Genomic DNA, 17,952 nt, shown 5'->3' with positions numbered 1-17,952 from the left:
GTTTTCTGAAAACACCCTTTCCAAGAATACAATGGAATCTGAAGCCATCCAATATCATTGGGACAATCTCCAAAAAAAATGTAATTCTGTTGGAGTCTCAGTGTGACTGAAAAGTTTTGGTACAATCTGAAGAGAAATACCACATTTTCATGGAGTCTGAATCACAATGTTATCGTCAATTTTTGGAGGAAGGGCAAAGCAAACACGTCATTTTGGTGGGGTCTCAACATGAACATAATTTTTTGGGGACGTCTCAATGTGACCATCACATTCTGGCAGAGTCTCAATGTGAACATCACATTCTGGTGGAGCTTAAATGTGAAAGCCACATTCTGGTGGAATCTCAATGTAAATGTCACATTTTGGTTGAGACTCAATGTGAAGGTCACACACTGGTGGTGTCTCAGTGTGAATGTCACACTCTGGTCGAGGCTCAATGTGATGGTTACTCTTTGTTGGAGTCTCAATGTGAACTTCACATTCTGGTGGATCCTCAATGTCAATGTCACACTCTGGTGGAGTCCCCATTTGAAGATCACACTCTGGTGGAGTGTCAATGTCAATACCACACTCTGGTGGAGAATCACACTCTGATGGAGGCTGCATGTGAAGGTCACACTCTGGTTCAGTCTCCATAGAAAGTTACACTCTGGTGGAGTCTCAGTGTGAATGTCACACTCGAACGAAGTTTCAATGTGACAGTCACATTCTGGTAGAGACTCAGCGTGAACTTCACATTCTGGTGGTGTCTCAATGTAAACGTCCCATTTTGGTGGAGTCTAAATGTGGACATCACATTCAGCGTTCCTCACTGGGGCAGGCCTGCCATGTGAGCTGTGTCTGTGGTAAGGACCGTGTACATCTGCAATAAAAAAGGAATCATGTAGGTAAACCAATGGAAGTTGAATGCTCGCATATTTGTGCCTTATGAGGATAGCCTTACTAATATATACATTTTGAATTTATACCTTTCAATTTTTTGTACTACTTGTACACTGCATTGTATTATGTAATATATCTCAATAAAAAACTATTTAAAAAAAAGGAATCACATTTAGCACCTTTACCTACAGTTCATATGTTTTTCTTTATGCAACATCAAATTATAGAGAGAAAAGATAAAAACTCCTGTGCCAGGGACAATAAACCCAACATGACAGGAATACAGGGACAACTACTGCTGGCCTTCATAAAAAAAATGCTGGTTGCCTGGCACTCATCCCAACCCACTGGCTGTGACACTTTCTACAAGTCAGTGAGTCAAGAAGCTGGCAACAAGTCTTTTCAGTTTAATGAGTGGGGAGTTGCAAACCTTTGCCAGGAAGTAGTGGTGTCACCTGCCTGGCTGTGAAATGTGGAAGGGGTTGGTAATCCATCAGACCAGCTAACAAATAGTACAAAGATTTTTTAACCACTTACAGACCGGAAGATATTCCTGCTTAATGACCAGGCCATTTTTTGTATACGACACTGTGTCGCTTTAACTGACAATTGCACGGTCGTGCGATGCTGTACCCAAACAAAATTGACATCCTTTTTTTCCCACAAATAAAGCTTTCTTTTAGTGATATTTGATCACCTCTGCATTTTGTACTTTTTGTGCTATAAACAAAAAAAGAGCGACAAGTTTGAAAAAAAAAAACAATATTTTTTACTTTTTTCTTTAAATATCCCCAAAAATGTTTTTTTTTAAAAATATCTCTTCATCAGTTTAGGCCAATATATATTCTTCTACATATTTTTGGTAAAAGCAATCGCAATAAGCGTATATCGATTGGTTTGGGCAAAAGGTATAGCATCTACAAACTGTGGGAAAGATGTATGGCAGTTTTATTATTTACTAGTAATGGCGGTGATCTGTGATTTTTAGCAGTACTGCAACATTGCGGCGGACAGATCAACACTTTTGACACATTTTTGGGACCATTGACATTTATACAGCAAGTGCTAAAAAATGCACTGATTACTATGTAAATGTCACTGGTAGGGAAGGAGTTAACACTAGGTTGTGATCAAGGGGTTAAATGTATTCTCTAGTTAGTGTTTGTTACTGTGGGGAGATGGCACTGACTGAGGGAGATATATCGCTGTTCCTACTTACTAAGAACAAACGATCTGTCTCCTCTCCCCTGACAGAACAGGGATTTGTGTGTTTACACACACAAATCCCCATTCTGGAACTAGTGCCACATGTATCGGTTTCCCCGCAGTGCAGTGGGCATGTGCCTCCGGTGGCTCTTAAAGGGAACAGCGTATCCATAAGTTGTTTTGCGGGAACGTGCCACTTAACCAACGTATAACGGCGTGAGTCGATCAGCAAGTGATTAAAGAAAAACAGCAGGGAGCGTGCAAGAAACTGGAAGACGTACATGTATGTGATCCAGCCTGGCTGTGTCTCCCTCCCGCAGTAAATGTAGAGTAGGGGATTGGCAAGCAGTTAGGAGGTTGCTCACTTGGCACAGGTGCCTCTATGTCCACCATGCAGCTTGGCACAGGACCCGGAAGCAAGTGTAGGTCACAATGGTGGCAGTGCCTGCTACACTGCTACACTGATTTCCAGCTTCTACAGAGATTGGCCAGGTATGGCACATACATACTTATATTGCTCCATGGTGGACCATTGTATAAATTGCTATACCTGGAATTCATTTTTAAAAGTTAAGTCGAGTTGCCAAATGCCAGAAAACATTAGCCCTCGTACATATACCATTGGAAGTGTTTTGTTATACCAGTTTGATACAGCTCGCGAATAAAAAAACAACAAACTGTGGACTGTGCCATATATTCTGTGAGCTCAGAACTTCCTGTGCTATTTTCCTCTGATTTTATCAGTTACATTGTTCTAAGGCAGTGATGGCGAACCTTGGCACACCAGTTGTTTTGGAACTACATTTCCCATAATACTCACCTACACTGCAGAGTGCATTAGCATCATGGGAAATGTAGTTCCAAAACATCTGGGGTGCCAAGGTTCACCATATCTGTTCTAAGGTATCTCTGAGGACTACAGAACCATGCCCCTCTATGTTATGGAGAAGAGGAGAGGGCGGAGTCCTGTTTTCCTCATACAGCAGGGTGAGTTTTGTAATCCTAGGAAAAGAAGAAGGGCCTATCCTGGCTGGATGTACAGCATAGGCCGAGATGCCCAAGAGCAGCCTCCCGAGACGGTCCAATCTGAGCCTCTGCAGCTAGGAAAAGTGCTCCGCCCCCCCCCCCCCCCCGGCCACTTCTCAGCATTAGAGCTATGTACTGTAACCTGCCCCCCTTTTCGCAGGCCACCACATTTGACAAGAAGATGCGGGCAGCCGGAAGACAGTGGGGCTGTACTGTATCGAGGCAAGCGGGAGCCTGCTGTCCCCAGTAACCAGACCATTAAGTAGGTGAATCAAATAAACAGATTTAAAGCTCCTGCAGATGTGGGCTGGGAAGGGGAAGCACTAGCAGTGAGCAGCAGTCTTTTTATTCTGTTTGCTGGGCAGGCTGAGGCTGTCAGCAGATGACACCCGCAGAGGGATGGGAGGACGAGGTCACAAGGATGGATCTCAGGGATTCATGCTGGAACTTGTAGTCCCTCACTTTTGGGGATGTGACCCTCCCAAAAGTGAAGGACTACAGGTCCCAGCACGAACCCCTCAGAGCTAAGGCTGTATCACACCCCGTGCCACCAACTAGTGAAGGACTACAGGTCCCACTGTCCCAGCATGAACCCCTCAGAGCTGAAGAGGTGTCCCCCTGGCCCTCCAACTAGTGAAAGACTACAGGTCACAGCATGAACATGTGAGATCTAGAGGACTCACATCCTTAGGTCTCAGGGGTTCATGCTGGGACTTGCAGTCCTTCAATTTTGGGGATCTCATTCTTAAATATCAGGGTCTCATGTTGGGACTTGTCCTCCACTAGTTGGGGGTGGGGGGGGGGTCACGTCCACAGCTCTGAGGGGTTCATGCTGGGACTTGCAGTCCTTTACTTTTGGGGGGGGGAATCACATTCTTAAATCTCAGGGGCTCATGTTGGACTTGTTGTCCTCCACTATTTGGGGTGGGAAGTGTCACGTCCTCAGCTCTGGGGGTTCATGATGGGACTTGTAGTCTGTCACTTCTGTGGAATGTGCCCATCCCAAAACTGAAGGACTGCAAGTCCCAGCATGAACCCCTCGGAGCTGAGGATGTGTCACCCACCCCTATCCCCAACTAGTGGAGGACAACAAGTCCAAAAAAGGAAGTGTCTCACAAAAGTAAGTACACCCCTCATATTTTTGTACATATTTTATTATATCTTTTCATGTGACAACACTGAAGAAATTACACTTTGCTACAATGTAAAGTAGTGAGTGTACAGCTTATGTAACCATGTAAATCTGCTGTCCCCTAAAATAACTCAACACACAACCATTAATGTCTAAACCGCTGGAAACAAAAGTAAGTACACCCATAAGTGAAAATGTCCAAATTGGGCCCGAAATTTCAATATTTTGTGTGGCCACCATTATTTTCCAGCACTGCCCTAACCCTCTTGGGCATGGAGATCACCAGAGCTTCACAGGTTGCCACTGGAATCCTCTTCCACTCCTCCATGATGATATCACGGAGCTGGTGGATGTTAGAGACCTTGCACTCTTCCACCTTCGGTTTGCGGATGCCCCACAGATGCACAATAGGGTTTGGTCTGGAGACATACTTCACCGGTCCATCACCTTTACCCTCAACTTCTTTAGCAAGGCAGTGGTTGTCTTGGAGGTGTGTTTGGGATCGTTATGTTACATATTGGCATTCATGGTTCCCTCAATGAACTGTAGCTCCCCAGTGCCAGCAGCACTCATGCAGCCCTAGGCCATGACACTCCCACCACCATGCTTGACTGTAGACAAGACACACTTGTCTTTGTACTCCTCACCTGGTTGCCGCCACACACGCTTGACACCATCTGAACCGAATAAGTTTATCTTGGTCTCATCAGACCACAGGACAAGGTTCTAGTAATCCATGTGCTTAGTCTGCTTGTCTTTAGCAAACTGTTTGTGGGCTTTCTTATGCATCATCTTTAGAAGAGTCTTCCTTCTGGGACCATGCACACCAATTTGATGCAGTGTGCGGCATATGGTCTGAGCACTGACAGGCTGATCCCCCACCACTTCAACCTCTGCAGCAATGCTGGCAGCACTCATTCATCTATTTCCCAAGGACATGTAATGCTGAGCACGTGCACTCAACTTCTTTAGTCAAACATGGCAAGGCCTGTTCTGAGTGGAACCTGTCCTGTTAAACTGCTGTATGGTCTTTATGTAGAGCAACCGCCATCTTTATGTAGAGCAACAATTTTTTTTTCATATTCTCAGAGAGTTCTTTGACAAGAGGTGCCATATCAGTATGGATGTCACAACACTTCCTCAAACTCCATCTTTCTAAAACTGAGCTTGTTATATTTCCTCCTTCACGACCCCCCCCCCCCCCCATAACTTCACCATTAATATCAACAACACCACCATTGGTCCCTCCACACATGCCAGGGTCCTGGGTGTAATCCTTGACTCTGACCTCTCCTTCAGCCCCCATATCCAATCACTGGCTAAATCCTGCCGCCTTCACCTCCGCAACATCTCCAGAATTCCTGACTAATGACACCACAAAACAACTTGTTCGCTCCTTGATTATTTCCCGCCTTGACTAATGCAACTCTCTCATTAATGGCCTACCCTTAAGCAGGCTATCCCCCCTTCAGTCTATTATGATTGCTCCTGCTAGACTAATACACCTCACTAATCGTTCCGTGACTGCTGCCCCTCTCTGCCAATCCCTTCACTGGCTTCCCCTACCCCACTGTGTAAAATTCAAATTGCTAACTATAACATACAAAGCTATCCACAACATCGCCCCCATCTACATCACCAACCTCATCTGCAGATATCGTCCAAATCGTCCCCTCCGCTCCTCCCAGGACCTCCTGCTTTCTAGCTCCCTTTTTACCTCCTCTCATGCTCGCCTTCAAGACTTCTCCAGAGCCTCACCCATCCTCTGGAACTCCCTGCCCCAGTCTGTCCGATTAGTCCCTACCCTGTCCACCTTTAGGAGTTCCCTGAAAACTCATTTATTCAGGGAAGCCTATGCCACACCCACCTAACTGTCCCCGAGCCACCCCCATCAAATCATTCTCTGCAGCTATTACCTTTTGTACAACCACCCCCTCCCTTTAGAATGTAAGCTCTATGAGCAGGGCCCTCTTGTACCTTTTGTATTGTACTGTAATTGTGTTGCCCCCCCATACATTGTAAAGCGCTGCGTAAACTGTTGACGCTATATAAATGGTGAATAATAATAATGTTGACCTTCCAGTGACCAGTATGAGAGAGTAAGAGCGATAACACCGAATTTAATGCACCATGCAGTGATCATCTACTTATAGCGGGACTCGTTGCCATAGAAACATTTGTAAAGGGGAGAAGTTAGTAAGATGGCCACGCCCATGTGGGGGCACCAGAAATATTTCTGCACCCAGGCGTCTGTGACCCAAGGATCGTCCCTAGAATGAAGTGTGTTAGCGGCAGAATTACCAGGTCATAATAAAGGAAAAAATTAAAAGGAATGCAGCCACCACATCTAAAGACTAATAATCTGCAATATATTATATTTTTGTTTAGGGTTAAGATACACTTTATTGGTTTACATTGCAAAATTGGAAGTTGTCTTTATATATGTGAACATGTCCAAACAGAACATAAACCTGAAGTGTTACTAGCCACATATTATTTTTATTAATGATCTGACATTGCCTTATAAAAACACCAAGGCCACGCTACTTCCATCTGCTGCATTACCGCTGGCAGTGGCTGACTTGTTGCCTAGCAACAAGACCAAAAGAGAATGCACTTGATTGATTTCTCCTCCGACCAATGGCCTTATGGATTGCTTTTGACTGACACTCGTTCTCGCCTAAGACTGACTCCGCCGACACCCAATCAGATGCCAGCTTTCTTTTTACCTTGGGAAAGGCAATCGGGGGCGGGCGTGGCGCTCTTCAGCCAATGAAGAGCCGACTCGCTTTTGACAGACGTCGGCTGGGTCTAATCGGAGGCATCTGTCGATTTGCCGAGGGCGGGCGCTATGGCAGTCTCCCAGGACGAGGAGGCCGAGGATCGATACGCGAACGAGAAAATGGCGGCCGCGGCTGGTACGCCTGGCTCGGGGGAGGGAGGAGGTGAAGCCGAGCCGGACAGCGAGCCGATTCCTGGCGAGGAGAGGTCGTCGGAGCTCGGCGGTGTCCCAGAGAAGCTCGGTCCTGAGAATGAGCCTTGTCCGCTTGACGGGAGCGAAACCGGACACGGCGGAGAGGGGCTGCGGCAGCCTGGGGAGGAGGAGGCGGAGGCGTGTGCTGGGCCTGACCGGGCACAGGGAGCCTCACCATGGCCACCAGATCTGGGTGGCCTGGCTGCTGTGGAGCCCTCAGAGATGGACACTGGAGACTGCAGAATGGGGGAGTCTGCCCTCCTCTCCACTCAGGAGCAAGAGGAACCTATGCAATTGGGGGAGGACTGGCCCTCAGCCCCCTGTCATGGAGCTCCAACATCTGTAGACCCTGCCTTATTGGAAGCTGGTGGGGAGATGACCTCTGCTGAGGTGGTGCATCCCCTCAATATAGAGGAACCCACATCTACACCCTTGCTGGTTCCCTCAGAACTAGAGGAGACAAGATCTACATTGTCACCTCTCCAACCCATGATGGAAGAGCCAATGGATGAGGGGTGCCCTTCTGCACCAGGTTTCAGTGGCCAACCCGCCAACGACCCATCCTTCCCGGAGCTGCACATGGAAGCAGATGGTGAGATAGTCTTACTGGAGGGAGGGAACCCTCCAGAGCCAAGAAGCCAGAGGCCTTCACCATCGCAGCCTACCCCAGTTCTAGAGGAACTGAGATGTGCATTGTTCCCCACCCCTGTGCTAGAGGAACCAAGATCTGCATCTTCTCCCACCCCTGGATCTATGTTGTCCCCTACCCTTAACCTTGAGGAACCAATACCTACTTTGTCTCCTACCCTTAATCTTGAGGAACCGAGATCTGCTCCATTTCCTATGCCTGATCTTGAGGAACCAAGACTTGCATTGTCTCCTACCACTTTTCTAGAGGAACAGAGAACTTCATCCTCTCCTACCCCTGACCTAGAGGAACCAATATTTATGTTATCACCTATTCCTGATCTAAAAGAACCAAGATCTTCAGCCTCTCTTACCCCTAATCTAGTGGAAGCAAGATCTACAGCCTTTTCTACCCTTGATCTAAAAGAACCAATATTTACCCCTGATCTAGCAGAACCAAGATCCACAGCCCTTCCTACCCCTGTTCTAGCGGAACCAAGGTCTACATCCTCTCTTACCCCTGATCTAGTAGAAGCAAGATCTACAGCATCTTCTACCCTTGATCTAAAAGAAACAATATCTGTAGCCTCTCCTACCCCTGATCTAGCAGAACCAAGATCCACAGCCTCTCCTACCCCTGATCTAGCAGAACCAAGGTCTACAGCCTTTCTTACCCCTGAGCTAGTGGAACCAAGGTCTACAGCTTTTCCTACACCTGATCTAGTGGAACCAAGGTCTACAGCCTTTCCTACCCCTGATCTAGCGGATCCAAGATCTCCAGCCTCTCCTACCCCTGATCTAGCGGATCCAAGGTCTACAGCTTCTCCTACCCCTGATCTAGCGGATCCAAGGTCTACAGCTTCTCCTACCCCTGATCTAGCGGATCCAAGGTCTACAGCTTCTCCTATCCCTGATCTAGCGGATCCAAGGTCTACAGCTTCTCCTACACCTGATCTAGCGGATCCAAGGTCTATAGCTTCTCCTACACCTGATCTAGCGGATCCAAGGTCTATAGCTTCTCCTACACCTGATCTAGCGGATCCAAGGTCTATAGCTTCTCCTACACCTGATCTAGCGGATCCAAGGTCTATAGCTTCTCCTACACCTGATCTAGCGGATCCAAGGTCTATAGCTTCTCCTACACCTGATCTAGCGGAACCAAGGTCTACAGCCTCTCCTACCCCTGATCTAGTGGAACTAAGGTCTACAGCTTTTCCTACATCTGATCTAGCAGCTCCAAGATCTCCAGCCTCTCCTACCCCTGATCTAGCAGCTCCAAGATCTCCAGCCTCTCCTACCCCTGATCTAGCGGATCCAAGATTTCCAACCTCTCCTACCCCTGAGTTAGCGGAACCAAGATCTACAGCTTCTCCTACATCTGATTTAGCGGAACCAAGATCTCCAGCTTCTCCTACACCTGATCTAGCGGAACCAAGGTCTACAGCTTCTACACCTGATCTAGTGGAGCCAAGCAATACATCTTCCCCTACACCTGATCTAGCGGAACCTAGGTCTACAGATTCTCCTACACCTGATCTAGCGGAACCAAGGTCTACACCTTCTCCTACACCTGATCTTGTGGAGCCAAGCAATACATCTTCCCCTACCCCTCGTCTAGAGGAACCGAGATCTTCTTCATTGCCTCAACCCCTCACCCCATCTGACCTGGTGTTTGCAGATGCCCAAATAAAGCGAGGGGTAGATTCAAAATTCCAGCAGCCATCCATGTTGGAAAATTTTCTTCAAGAATCTGGACTTGAAGTCAAGGATGCACAGGAGAGCTCACCACTGGAGGTACAGTGTATAGAGGATTCTGCCCCTATGAAGTCAGTCTTGGTTCCAGCTGCCGAGTCAGTGTTAGAACAGGTAGTTTCCTCCGTAGAAGCTATGGACACACACGGACCAATATCGGAGGTGGTATTGCAGGTGGATTCCGGACCTATGGAGTTTGTTCTTGAACATGAGCCAGCTTACAAGGTTGTATGTCAGGTTCAAGAGCCTGCCTTGGAAGTGATGCACACATCTGTCCCTGAGGTTGTGTCACTTACAGAGGACTCTCATGAGATACAGGAACCCATCTCCGAGTTACCACTTCATGATTCAGAGCCTTTTTCCACTGTGGTCAGCTCTGAGCCTGAAATGGTATTGCATCTGATGCAAAATCCCTCCATAGAATGCGTTGTCCCTGGATCAGTAACTCATTTGTCAGACTCTGTTCCTGAAATTATAGATAGCAAAGCAGTTGCCAAGACTGTAGAGACAGTATGTAATGCAGGCCTTGATCTTTTTGAGGCCAAGATGGAGTGTGTGCCTGAACCATTACATAAGAAAATACAGCATGAACTAAGCACTGTTTCTGTAGAGGAAAAAGTACTTGCTTTAGGTGTTGCTGAAATTAACCAAGGAGTGCATCCTGTAACTGAACAATGTACTGAACTTGGGGTGGAAGTAAAGCTTTTCTTACAACCAGTCCTAAAGACGTTGGAGGAAGGGCCAAATAAAGAGGACTTAAGTAGTGGTTTTCATATAGTATCCCATAGAACAGAATTAAAATCAGAGGAGACCTCCCTGCATGTGGTCTCCAAAGTAAAGTCTGTTTTGGAACCCGGGAACATTCAGATGTCTAGTAAAGTGGCTCTTGTGGAAACAGAGACACAAGCAGACAGTGCAGTCACCACACAACTAAAATCTTTGGAAAATGAACTGGACCCTAACTGCATTCATTTTGATACTGAGCCTAGTATAGAACCTAATTTAAAATGCACAGAAAAAAGGTCCATTGCTGGTGATGTTGAATGTGACCTGCTTTCTAGGAACACTAACCAAGAATTTAAATCTGTAGATAAAATAGATTCCAACCCAGAATTAGACCACCAGCGGGTATCTAGGATTGCTTCTGATGCTGCACAGTTAAATGACTGTAGTGAATGGTGTCTGGAGGAGTCCAAGCTTTCCCTCATTGATCCTGTCATGGAGGCATGTTCGGACAATCATGATCAATGCGAAAGTCCTCTTGCTGTACCAGAGCAAACTGTTGCAGTTGGTGGCATTGCTGATCTCTCACCTGGTTCAGAAGTTCAGGTTACGCTTGATCACATCATTCAGGACGCGTTGGTGGTTTCCTTCCGCCATGGAGACAGAATCTTCTCAGGGGTTCTAATGGATCTGTCTAAAAGGTATGAAAGGTATCTGGAAGCTTGCTTTTAGGTTTAACAAAAAATATATATTTATTTATTTGGGCAATTTGAAGAGGAACTTCATTCTCCCACTCTTCCTCTGTTGTGTTCATTGATTTTATTTTTATTTTTTTTAACCTTTTCCTACTTCTTCTTTTTTTTTTTTTTTTTTTTTTTTTTTTTTTTTTTTTTTGTGCACCGTTGTCCTCAGGTCACATAATCACCTGTTGAATCCAGCATAGTCGCACTGCAATTTGCTGTTCAGGTGACCTGGGTCCCCTTGTGCGTTTGGCTCTCTAGTCATTGGGAGCTGTCTGTCTTTTTTCCAGATTCAGGCAGATGGCACCCAATGACATGCGCACTTCTACGTACTCTGTGTGCCTCTTACAATATAACTAGAATATCCCAGGAAACTGTTGGCACAGGGACATGCCATTCTCACCTGGATGAGAATGGCGGTGAGGGCGATGGGCTGAAATTTAGAAGAGAAAACAAAATGTAAACTGAAAAACCTTTTTCAAGCAGCAGTGAAGAATGGGTTGCAGTGGGCGCAAGTGTGTAATTTTTAGACTGTAAGTCTACTTTAAAAATGATGAGAACTTATCCTTTACCTTTTGCTGCTGTGGCCTACTGCACTGTACAGAGCCCCGAGGGGGTGTTAATAAATGTAATTAAAACGTTTTGCTTGCTGTCCAAAAATAGTACAGTGTACGAAAGTTTACTAAGGTTTTTTTTTTTCAGCAAAGTTTGTGTTCGTTATTTGCAGGGAATGATTCTGCAAATATGTGTACAGACATGGTAAATAAAGTCACTGTTTGTAACAAGGGTGAGGTTACCCATTAACAAATTAGTTTGTGTGACTAATAATACATATTAAAGGCTTGTTCTCACCTGGTATAGTGGGGCGGCATTGGCCAGCTATTCCAGTGCATTTCCTCTGCAAGACCAGTCAAAATGACTTGTCTCCTATGTGCCCGTGTTACACCGCTGCCTTGCTATTTTGTGTGTGTGTGTGTGTGTGTGTGTGTGCGCTGAAAAAAGTACACCAGGCTGTCCCCCTATTGCGTTCAAGGGCAGTGCTGCCACTGACCATGACCCATTCAAGTGAATTTGGCCACTAAGCATCTGCCATGTACAATGCATGCAGTGCGGTGATGCCACATACCCACGGGCTGCTGCTAGTGCAAACTTAAGTGGGCCAGTTCCTTTCAAATCGTGTATGGGCAGGCTGGTTGTACTAAAGTCAATCTATGGAGTGACTTCAGTGCAACCAGCCTGTTGGGGGTTTATTTTATTTTTTATTTTTTTCCAATCGCAGCCGGCGGCCACAGCTGCAAGCAGTGATCATTGTATTCTGACAACTAGGAAACCTGCCTATGTCTGAATACAGTTGCTCTGCAAGAGGGAGTCCCCCATCAACTCTAAAAGCCCGTTCACACTAGAATGCAGTGCGGGAAAGCTGTGTTCCTGTGCGGCTTCCCACATGGCATTCGAAATGCACTGCTCTTGCGAAGGGGGTCAGTGCAAAGACGGCACCCCAAATGCAGGTCACAAATGTAATGCTTTTGCCCGCACCAGAATGTAATGCATGCACTACTTTTGGTGTGGTGTCATTTCAGCCCATTCAAAATGAATGGGGCTGAAATGGCACTGCATGTGAATTGCATAGGAACTGCACATTGGTCCTGTGTGATTAACATGCAGTTCCTAGTGTTAATGGGCCCTGATTGTGTTGATTGAGGGGGGGGGGGGGGGGTAAATGGAGCAATGTTCTTTCCTTCAGCCCATGGTTGAAGGAAAGAAAATTGTATAATGTATGGCCTTCCTAAGTTTGCAAACTACCTCTGTGGACCACTTCTCTTTTACTTAAAGTATGACTGAAAATTTTTGCCTTTCATTTTGGACAGAATTTTTAGATGGATTAGAACACCTTTTCAGGTTTTATTTCTGTCTGTATCCCCATTAGGGGGATTAACCCCCTCTTTGTCCTGTTTACCATTATCATTGAAAGTAAAAGAAAAGCCCAAATTTTGGGTTGTCCCCAGAAAAGTAACAAAGGGGAAATATTCCAATGGGGACACTTGTTCTGGTGACCGGAGGGTCCCCAAGAAATTCCCCTAATTTTTCTCTCCGTTCCTGTTTGGTTATGGGACAGGAAGTGAAGGGAAATTTCCACAATGGCACACAGATAAAACAAAAAAAAAACATGATGGTTATAACCCCTCCCTTGCTCTATCAAAGCTGAAATAAAAAGTTTTGCCTATAGTTCCACTTTGAGTGACCATACAGTCTGTTGAGCTCTGTATGCTGTTGTAGCAAGGGATCAGGTAAAGTCCTTTTTTACTGATGCCTCAAGCATAAAGGACTACTTAAATCATTTTGAGTTTAAAACTACTTATTTTACCCTGCATTTAGAACCACATAGTTCTTCTGGCTGTAAACCCCCCTGAATTTTGGCCTATGTATTCATGCACACCTAGGTGTTTAGCAGTAGGAAAAACTGCTTGATGTGTGTAAATGCTAGGCTTGTCAAGCATTTGAGCGTTAATTCAGTTCAGCAGCTATAATTATTTTGGTCACTGAAATGAATTAATGTTCAAGCGCTTGCCGCACCATAACGCATTCAGGCTCATTTACGAGCGTCATTTTATTTTTGTTTTTTTTCTGCCAAAATGCCACTGCCAGAAGGAAAGGCGTCTAGGAGAGGTGAGCAAATACCCTGTGTGCATGAGGCCTAATGTATTATCTGCATTGGGGTAGAAAAACTCCCCACTAAGGATGAGATCAGGCGTGTTCGCATACTCCACGTGCAGAGCCCGCCAGGAAGTCGGTGCAGCGCTGCGCTAATCACAGGCAGTGAGACATTTCCTCGATCTCTGCATCAGGGCAGTGTCTCACTGCGTGTGATTAGCGCTGTGCCGACTTCCTGGCGGGCTCTGCATGTGGAGCATGCGAAGGCCTGAGCCCATCCTTACTCCCCACTACCTAATCTACCTACCCCCATCTCTAAACAATTGCCCGACGAAGTCACAGATCCAGCGTTGTTCCAGCTGCATACCACACTCTCCTCGCTTTGTGCTTTCACAGGGAACGCTAATAACAGCGGGAGCCATAGACTCCTGTTTCTGTCAGTTAAACTACTGCAAGGAGGGAGCAGGGACATGGCTTACTGGTGCTGTTTATGTCTGTATATGTACACAGCCCATCTCAGGCGGTCGCTCCCATGGCTACCCCCTTAGCACCAGGCTTGCTGAGGGGGCACCGGAAGGAGGAGTAGATGGCATCGGTGGGGCGGGGGGCTGAAAAAAAGGTAAGAGACTGTAGAACAATATTGCACCGAGCAGAGTAGGTAAGTATATCTTCTTTTTATTTTAATAAAAAAAATGTACCCTTCATTATCACTTTAACCCTTGAGAGCCTCCCTGCAAGGGAAATGAGCTTCAGCATTTACCAAAACTATAATGGAAGGGCAAACCTCCCTTTTTTGTAGCCAATTGCATGGACTCTCATTATTGTTTGTAAGTCTAAAGGACGTTTGTACAGTCAGTGTATAACCGTAAGACCCCTTTCACACTAGGGGTACAGCGCTAAAAAGAGCACCTGCAAAATGCCCCGAAACTGCCTTTTTGTCTCCAATGTGAAAGCCCCCAAGGGCTTTCACACTGTAGTGGTGCGCTAGCAGGACTGTAAAAAAAAAAAGTCCTGCTAGCAGCATCTTTGGAGCGGTGTGTATACGGCTCCTTCCCATTGAAATCAATGGGGCAACGCGGCTATACCGCCGGCAAAGTGCCTCTGCAAAGTTGCTTTGCGGTGGCTTTTAACTCTCTCGACTGCTAGTGGGGGGTAAAACCGCCCCGCTAGCGGCCGAATAGCACCACAAATCTCACAGTAAAGCACTGCAAAAAATAGCGGCGTTTTACCGCCAACGCACCTCCTGCCCCAATGTGAAATGGGACATTTTTACCTTTAAACGGTTTACTAGACCTAGCGTATGCTGGTGCTGCTTTAAAGCCTCATTCGCATGGCTGTAACACAGCTGTAAAAACGTTACTGATCCTTAAAACAAGGAACAAACGTTCTTGTGTAACGATCAGTAAAAAGATTGCAGTTTTTTAATGAATAAAATTGTTCTCTTTTTTTTTTTTTTTTTTGTCAGCGCTATAAATGTATACGCATGTCCTCAGATGTAGATTTTTGGTTACAAATCTAAATGCAGTGCATGTTTTACGCACCTGTGTCTGTCTCCATTGAAAATAATGAAGCTGCATTTAGATCTGTAAATTTAAAGGATGAGTTCACTTTTGGAACATGTTCCACCCTATATTTAGGGTGGCGTATGTAACCTGTTCAGCTCCTGCAGCCTCTTAAGCCCCCACCTTCCCCTCCCAATTAAAAAAACAAAACAAAACAGCACTGCTGTGCATGGCTCTGTGCACATGGCCACACCATTCAGTTTCTCGAATGAATGAACTAAAAGTACTGTCATCCTTCCCAGCTGAGGGCTTTTAGTTAATGAACTGGGAGGGCGCTGGTGAATGCTCTTGTAGTCCATTGAGTATTTATGCCATTCAGTAACTGCCCACATTGGCGGTACAGGCAGACAGTGTACTTGGTCTGCTGATCGTGGTTGCATTGCCTTACAGGCCTCCAGGGGAAAAAAAATAAAATAAATACACATTTCTTTACCTGCAAAAAGATGTGCATTTATCTGTTTGTGTAAAAGGTGAACTTGGCCTATAAAACAGTTGTAACTGTGTTTTGTTTTTTTTGTTTACAGCCATGTGAATGAGGCCTAAAGCTGCCCAAAGATATGCTTGTTCTGCTCCAATTTGCTGCTGGCAAGAAATAGTTAAATATTCAGATCTTTCCTCTATCGCCTGAGGGCGACCAGTTCTGTTTAAAGGAGTTGTAAAGGCAGAACTTTTTTTTTTTTTTTTATCTTAAAGGATCACTAAAGGCAATTTTTTTTTATTTTTTTTTTAATAAAAAAACATTGCACCGCTGTGCAGATCGTTTTGCACAGAGTGGCCCCGAACATCCTCTTCTGGGGTCCCTCGGCGGCTGTCTCGGCTCCCTCCCGCAAGGACTCCACAACTTCATGCGAGCTCCCACGCATGGTGTGGCGTACTTGCGGGCCCACTCCCGTGATACAGCTAGTGGCTGTAGCCGCTCGCTGTATCACTCCGCCCCGCCCCCCGGCACGCAGCGTCATTGGATGTGATTGACAGCAGTGCGAGTCAATGGCTGCGCCGCTTTCAATCCATCCACTCTAGCCAATCAACGGCCAGGGTGAGCGGCGAAGAGGATGTCAGGGGTGAGCGTGGGACTTTAGAGGGATCAGGTAAGTAAGACGGGGGGGACGACGGCATTGTCGGTTGTTTTTTCACCTTTAATGCATTAAGGTGAAAAAACTTTTACCTTTACAAACTCTTTAATGCATTCTATGCATTAAGATAAAAAAATGAGATTCAGCAATTGTACTGTGAAGGGAATGGCTGAATCTCCAGTGTTTCAAGAGAAGCATCTTCTGCTCATTTAGGCCAGAGACCTGCAGTTCAGCATACAGGACACAGTGCTGTGAAACCAATTACATTAGGACTTCAGCAAATATTTGGTTCTCTTTAAAATTAAAACCGATAAGGGGCAATTGTGCCTTTTTACACAGGTGCTGCTGTGATTTTTGCCGATTTGCTCTTATTGCTTGGAAAGTTAGCAGGAGTACTTTGTAAGACTGGCCATACAACTATAGATTATCTGCAGATTTTCTATGGTCAGATGGAAAAAGTGGAACAGATTCCTCCATCTATGCTGAACTGTGTGGCCCAAGCTTCTTCCATATCTTGCTAGTCGGCCCCACTGGCTCTCACAATACTTGAACATTCTGGTTGGTTGCAGGCATTGTTTAGGTTGAGAGCCAGCGGGCCGACTAGCAAGATACTGAAGCTTGGTCCAGTGGGGGATTCATCCATCCACACAGTTTAGCATACATGAAGAAATCTGTTGCACTTTTTCCATCTAACCATAGAAAATCTGCAGATATTCTATAGGTGTATGGCCAGCTTAACTAGTGCAGGGTGTGTGAGTAGGAATATTTTAGGACCAGGTCAGGGTATGTCATCTCAAACATGCAAGGTAAGTAAGATCCTTGCCTTGTTCATTTATGCTCAAAGCCTTATTAAAGAGCAGCTCCAGGCTTAAGTCAGCATCTACAACTACTGTAGCTGCTGATTTTTAATATTGGGACACTTGCCTGTCCAGGAATCCAGCAATGTCTTCCTCCGTGCCGACTTTTCGATCGGGTGCTACTACCGCCACTGAGGGAAACCAGGAGTGAAGTCTTGCAGCTTCACAGCCAGTTCCCTACTGCACATGCACAAAGTGCGCTTCGCTCTCTTGGCTGGCTGCAAGGGAAGGAGGAGGAGGAGGGGGAGGTCCGAACTTCTGTCAAAACCAGATACCTGCCCCCCCCCCCCCCCCCCCCCCACCAAAAAAAGGTGCCAAATGTGGCAGCAGAGGGGAGAGGAGGCAGACAAGCGGTGCTTCCCCTTTTGGTTGGAGCTCCGCTTTAAACCATATTTACAAATGTGTATCTGCCCTAACTCGGCTGTGTATTTCAGTACACCAAATTACACCCAACATAGAAACTTCTGTGGTGGAATTTTTTTGAAAGAGAACCAGTCACAATTGAGTTTATGTAGGAGTCTTGACTAGAAGAGTGTGCAAGCTTACATACATGATGCTTCAGCAGGTGTATCAAGGGCTATAAGGTGACCTGAAGTGTGACAGTAGCTGGCTTGCCAATCGCCTGGCGTCGCACATTTCTCTCCCCCCTTCTGGGTGTACATTGTGGGGTCAGGCACTTGACAGGCCAGCAGCTGTACTTTTTTTTTTTTTTTTTCCTATTAAAGCCTACAGAGCATTGCAACTGC

The 17,952-nt window shown here is 46.0% G+C and overlaps 1 protein-coding gene across 2 annotated transcripts in view; it reads left to right on the top strand.

Annotated features, from left to right (window-relative positions):
• The first annotated feature begins 7,082 nt into the window (after positions 1–7,082).
• Positions 7,083–17,952, top strand: part of PWWP2A (PWWP domain containing 2A) — a 63,041-nt gene continuing 52,171 nt past the window's right edge. For both annotated transcript variants that reach the window (XM_077468434.1, XM_077468433.1), the window contains exon 1: positions 7,083–11,023. In XM_077468434.1, the coding sequence (XP_077324560.1) occupies positions 7,098–11,023 (3,926 nt within the window). In that variant the 5' untranslated portion in view covers positions 7,083–7,097. The remainder of the gene's footprint in view (positions 11,024–17,952) is intronic.

Source organism: Lithobates pipiens, unplaced genomic scaffold (genome assembly GCF_037356315.1).
Source record: "Lithobates pipiens isolate NorthernLeopardFrog02 unplaced genomic scaffold, aLitPip1_a1.2 Scaffold_8, whole genome shotgun sequence".
Lineage (NCBI taxonomy): Eukaryota > Metazoa > Chordata > Amphibia > Anura > Ranidae > Lithobates > Lithobates pipiens.
Note: the sequence above shows the minus strand (reverse complement) of the source record. Positions and strands in the feature narration are given on the sequence as shown.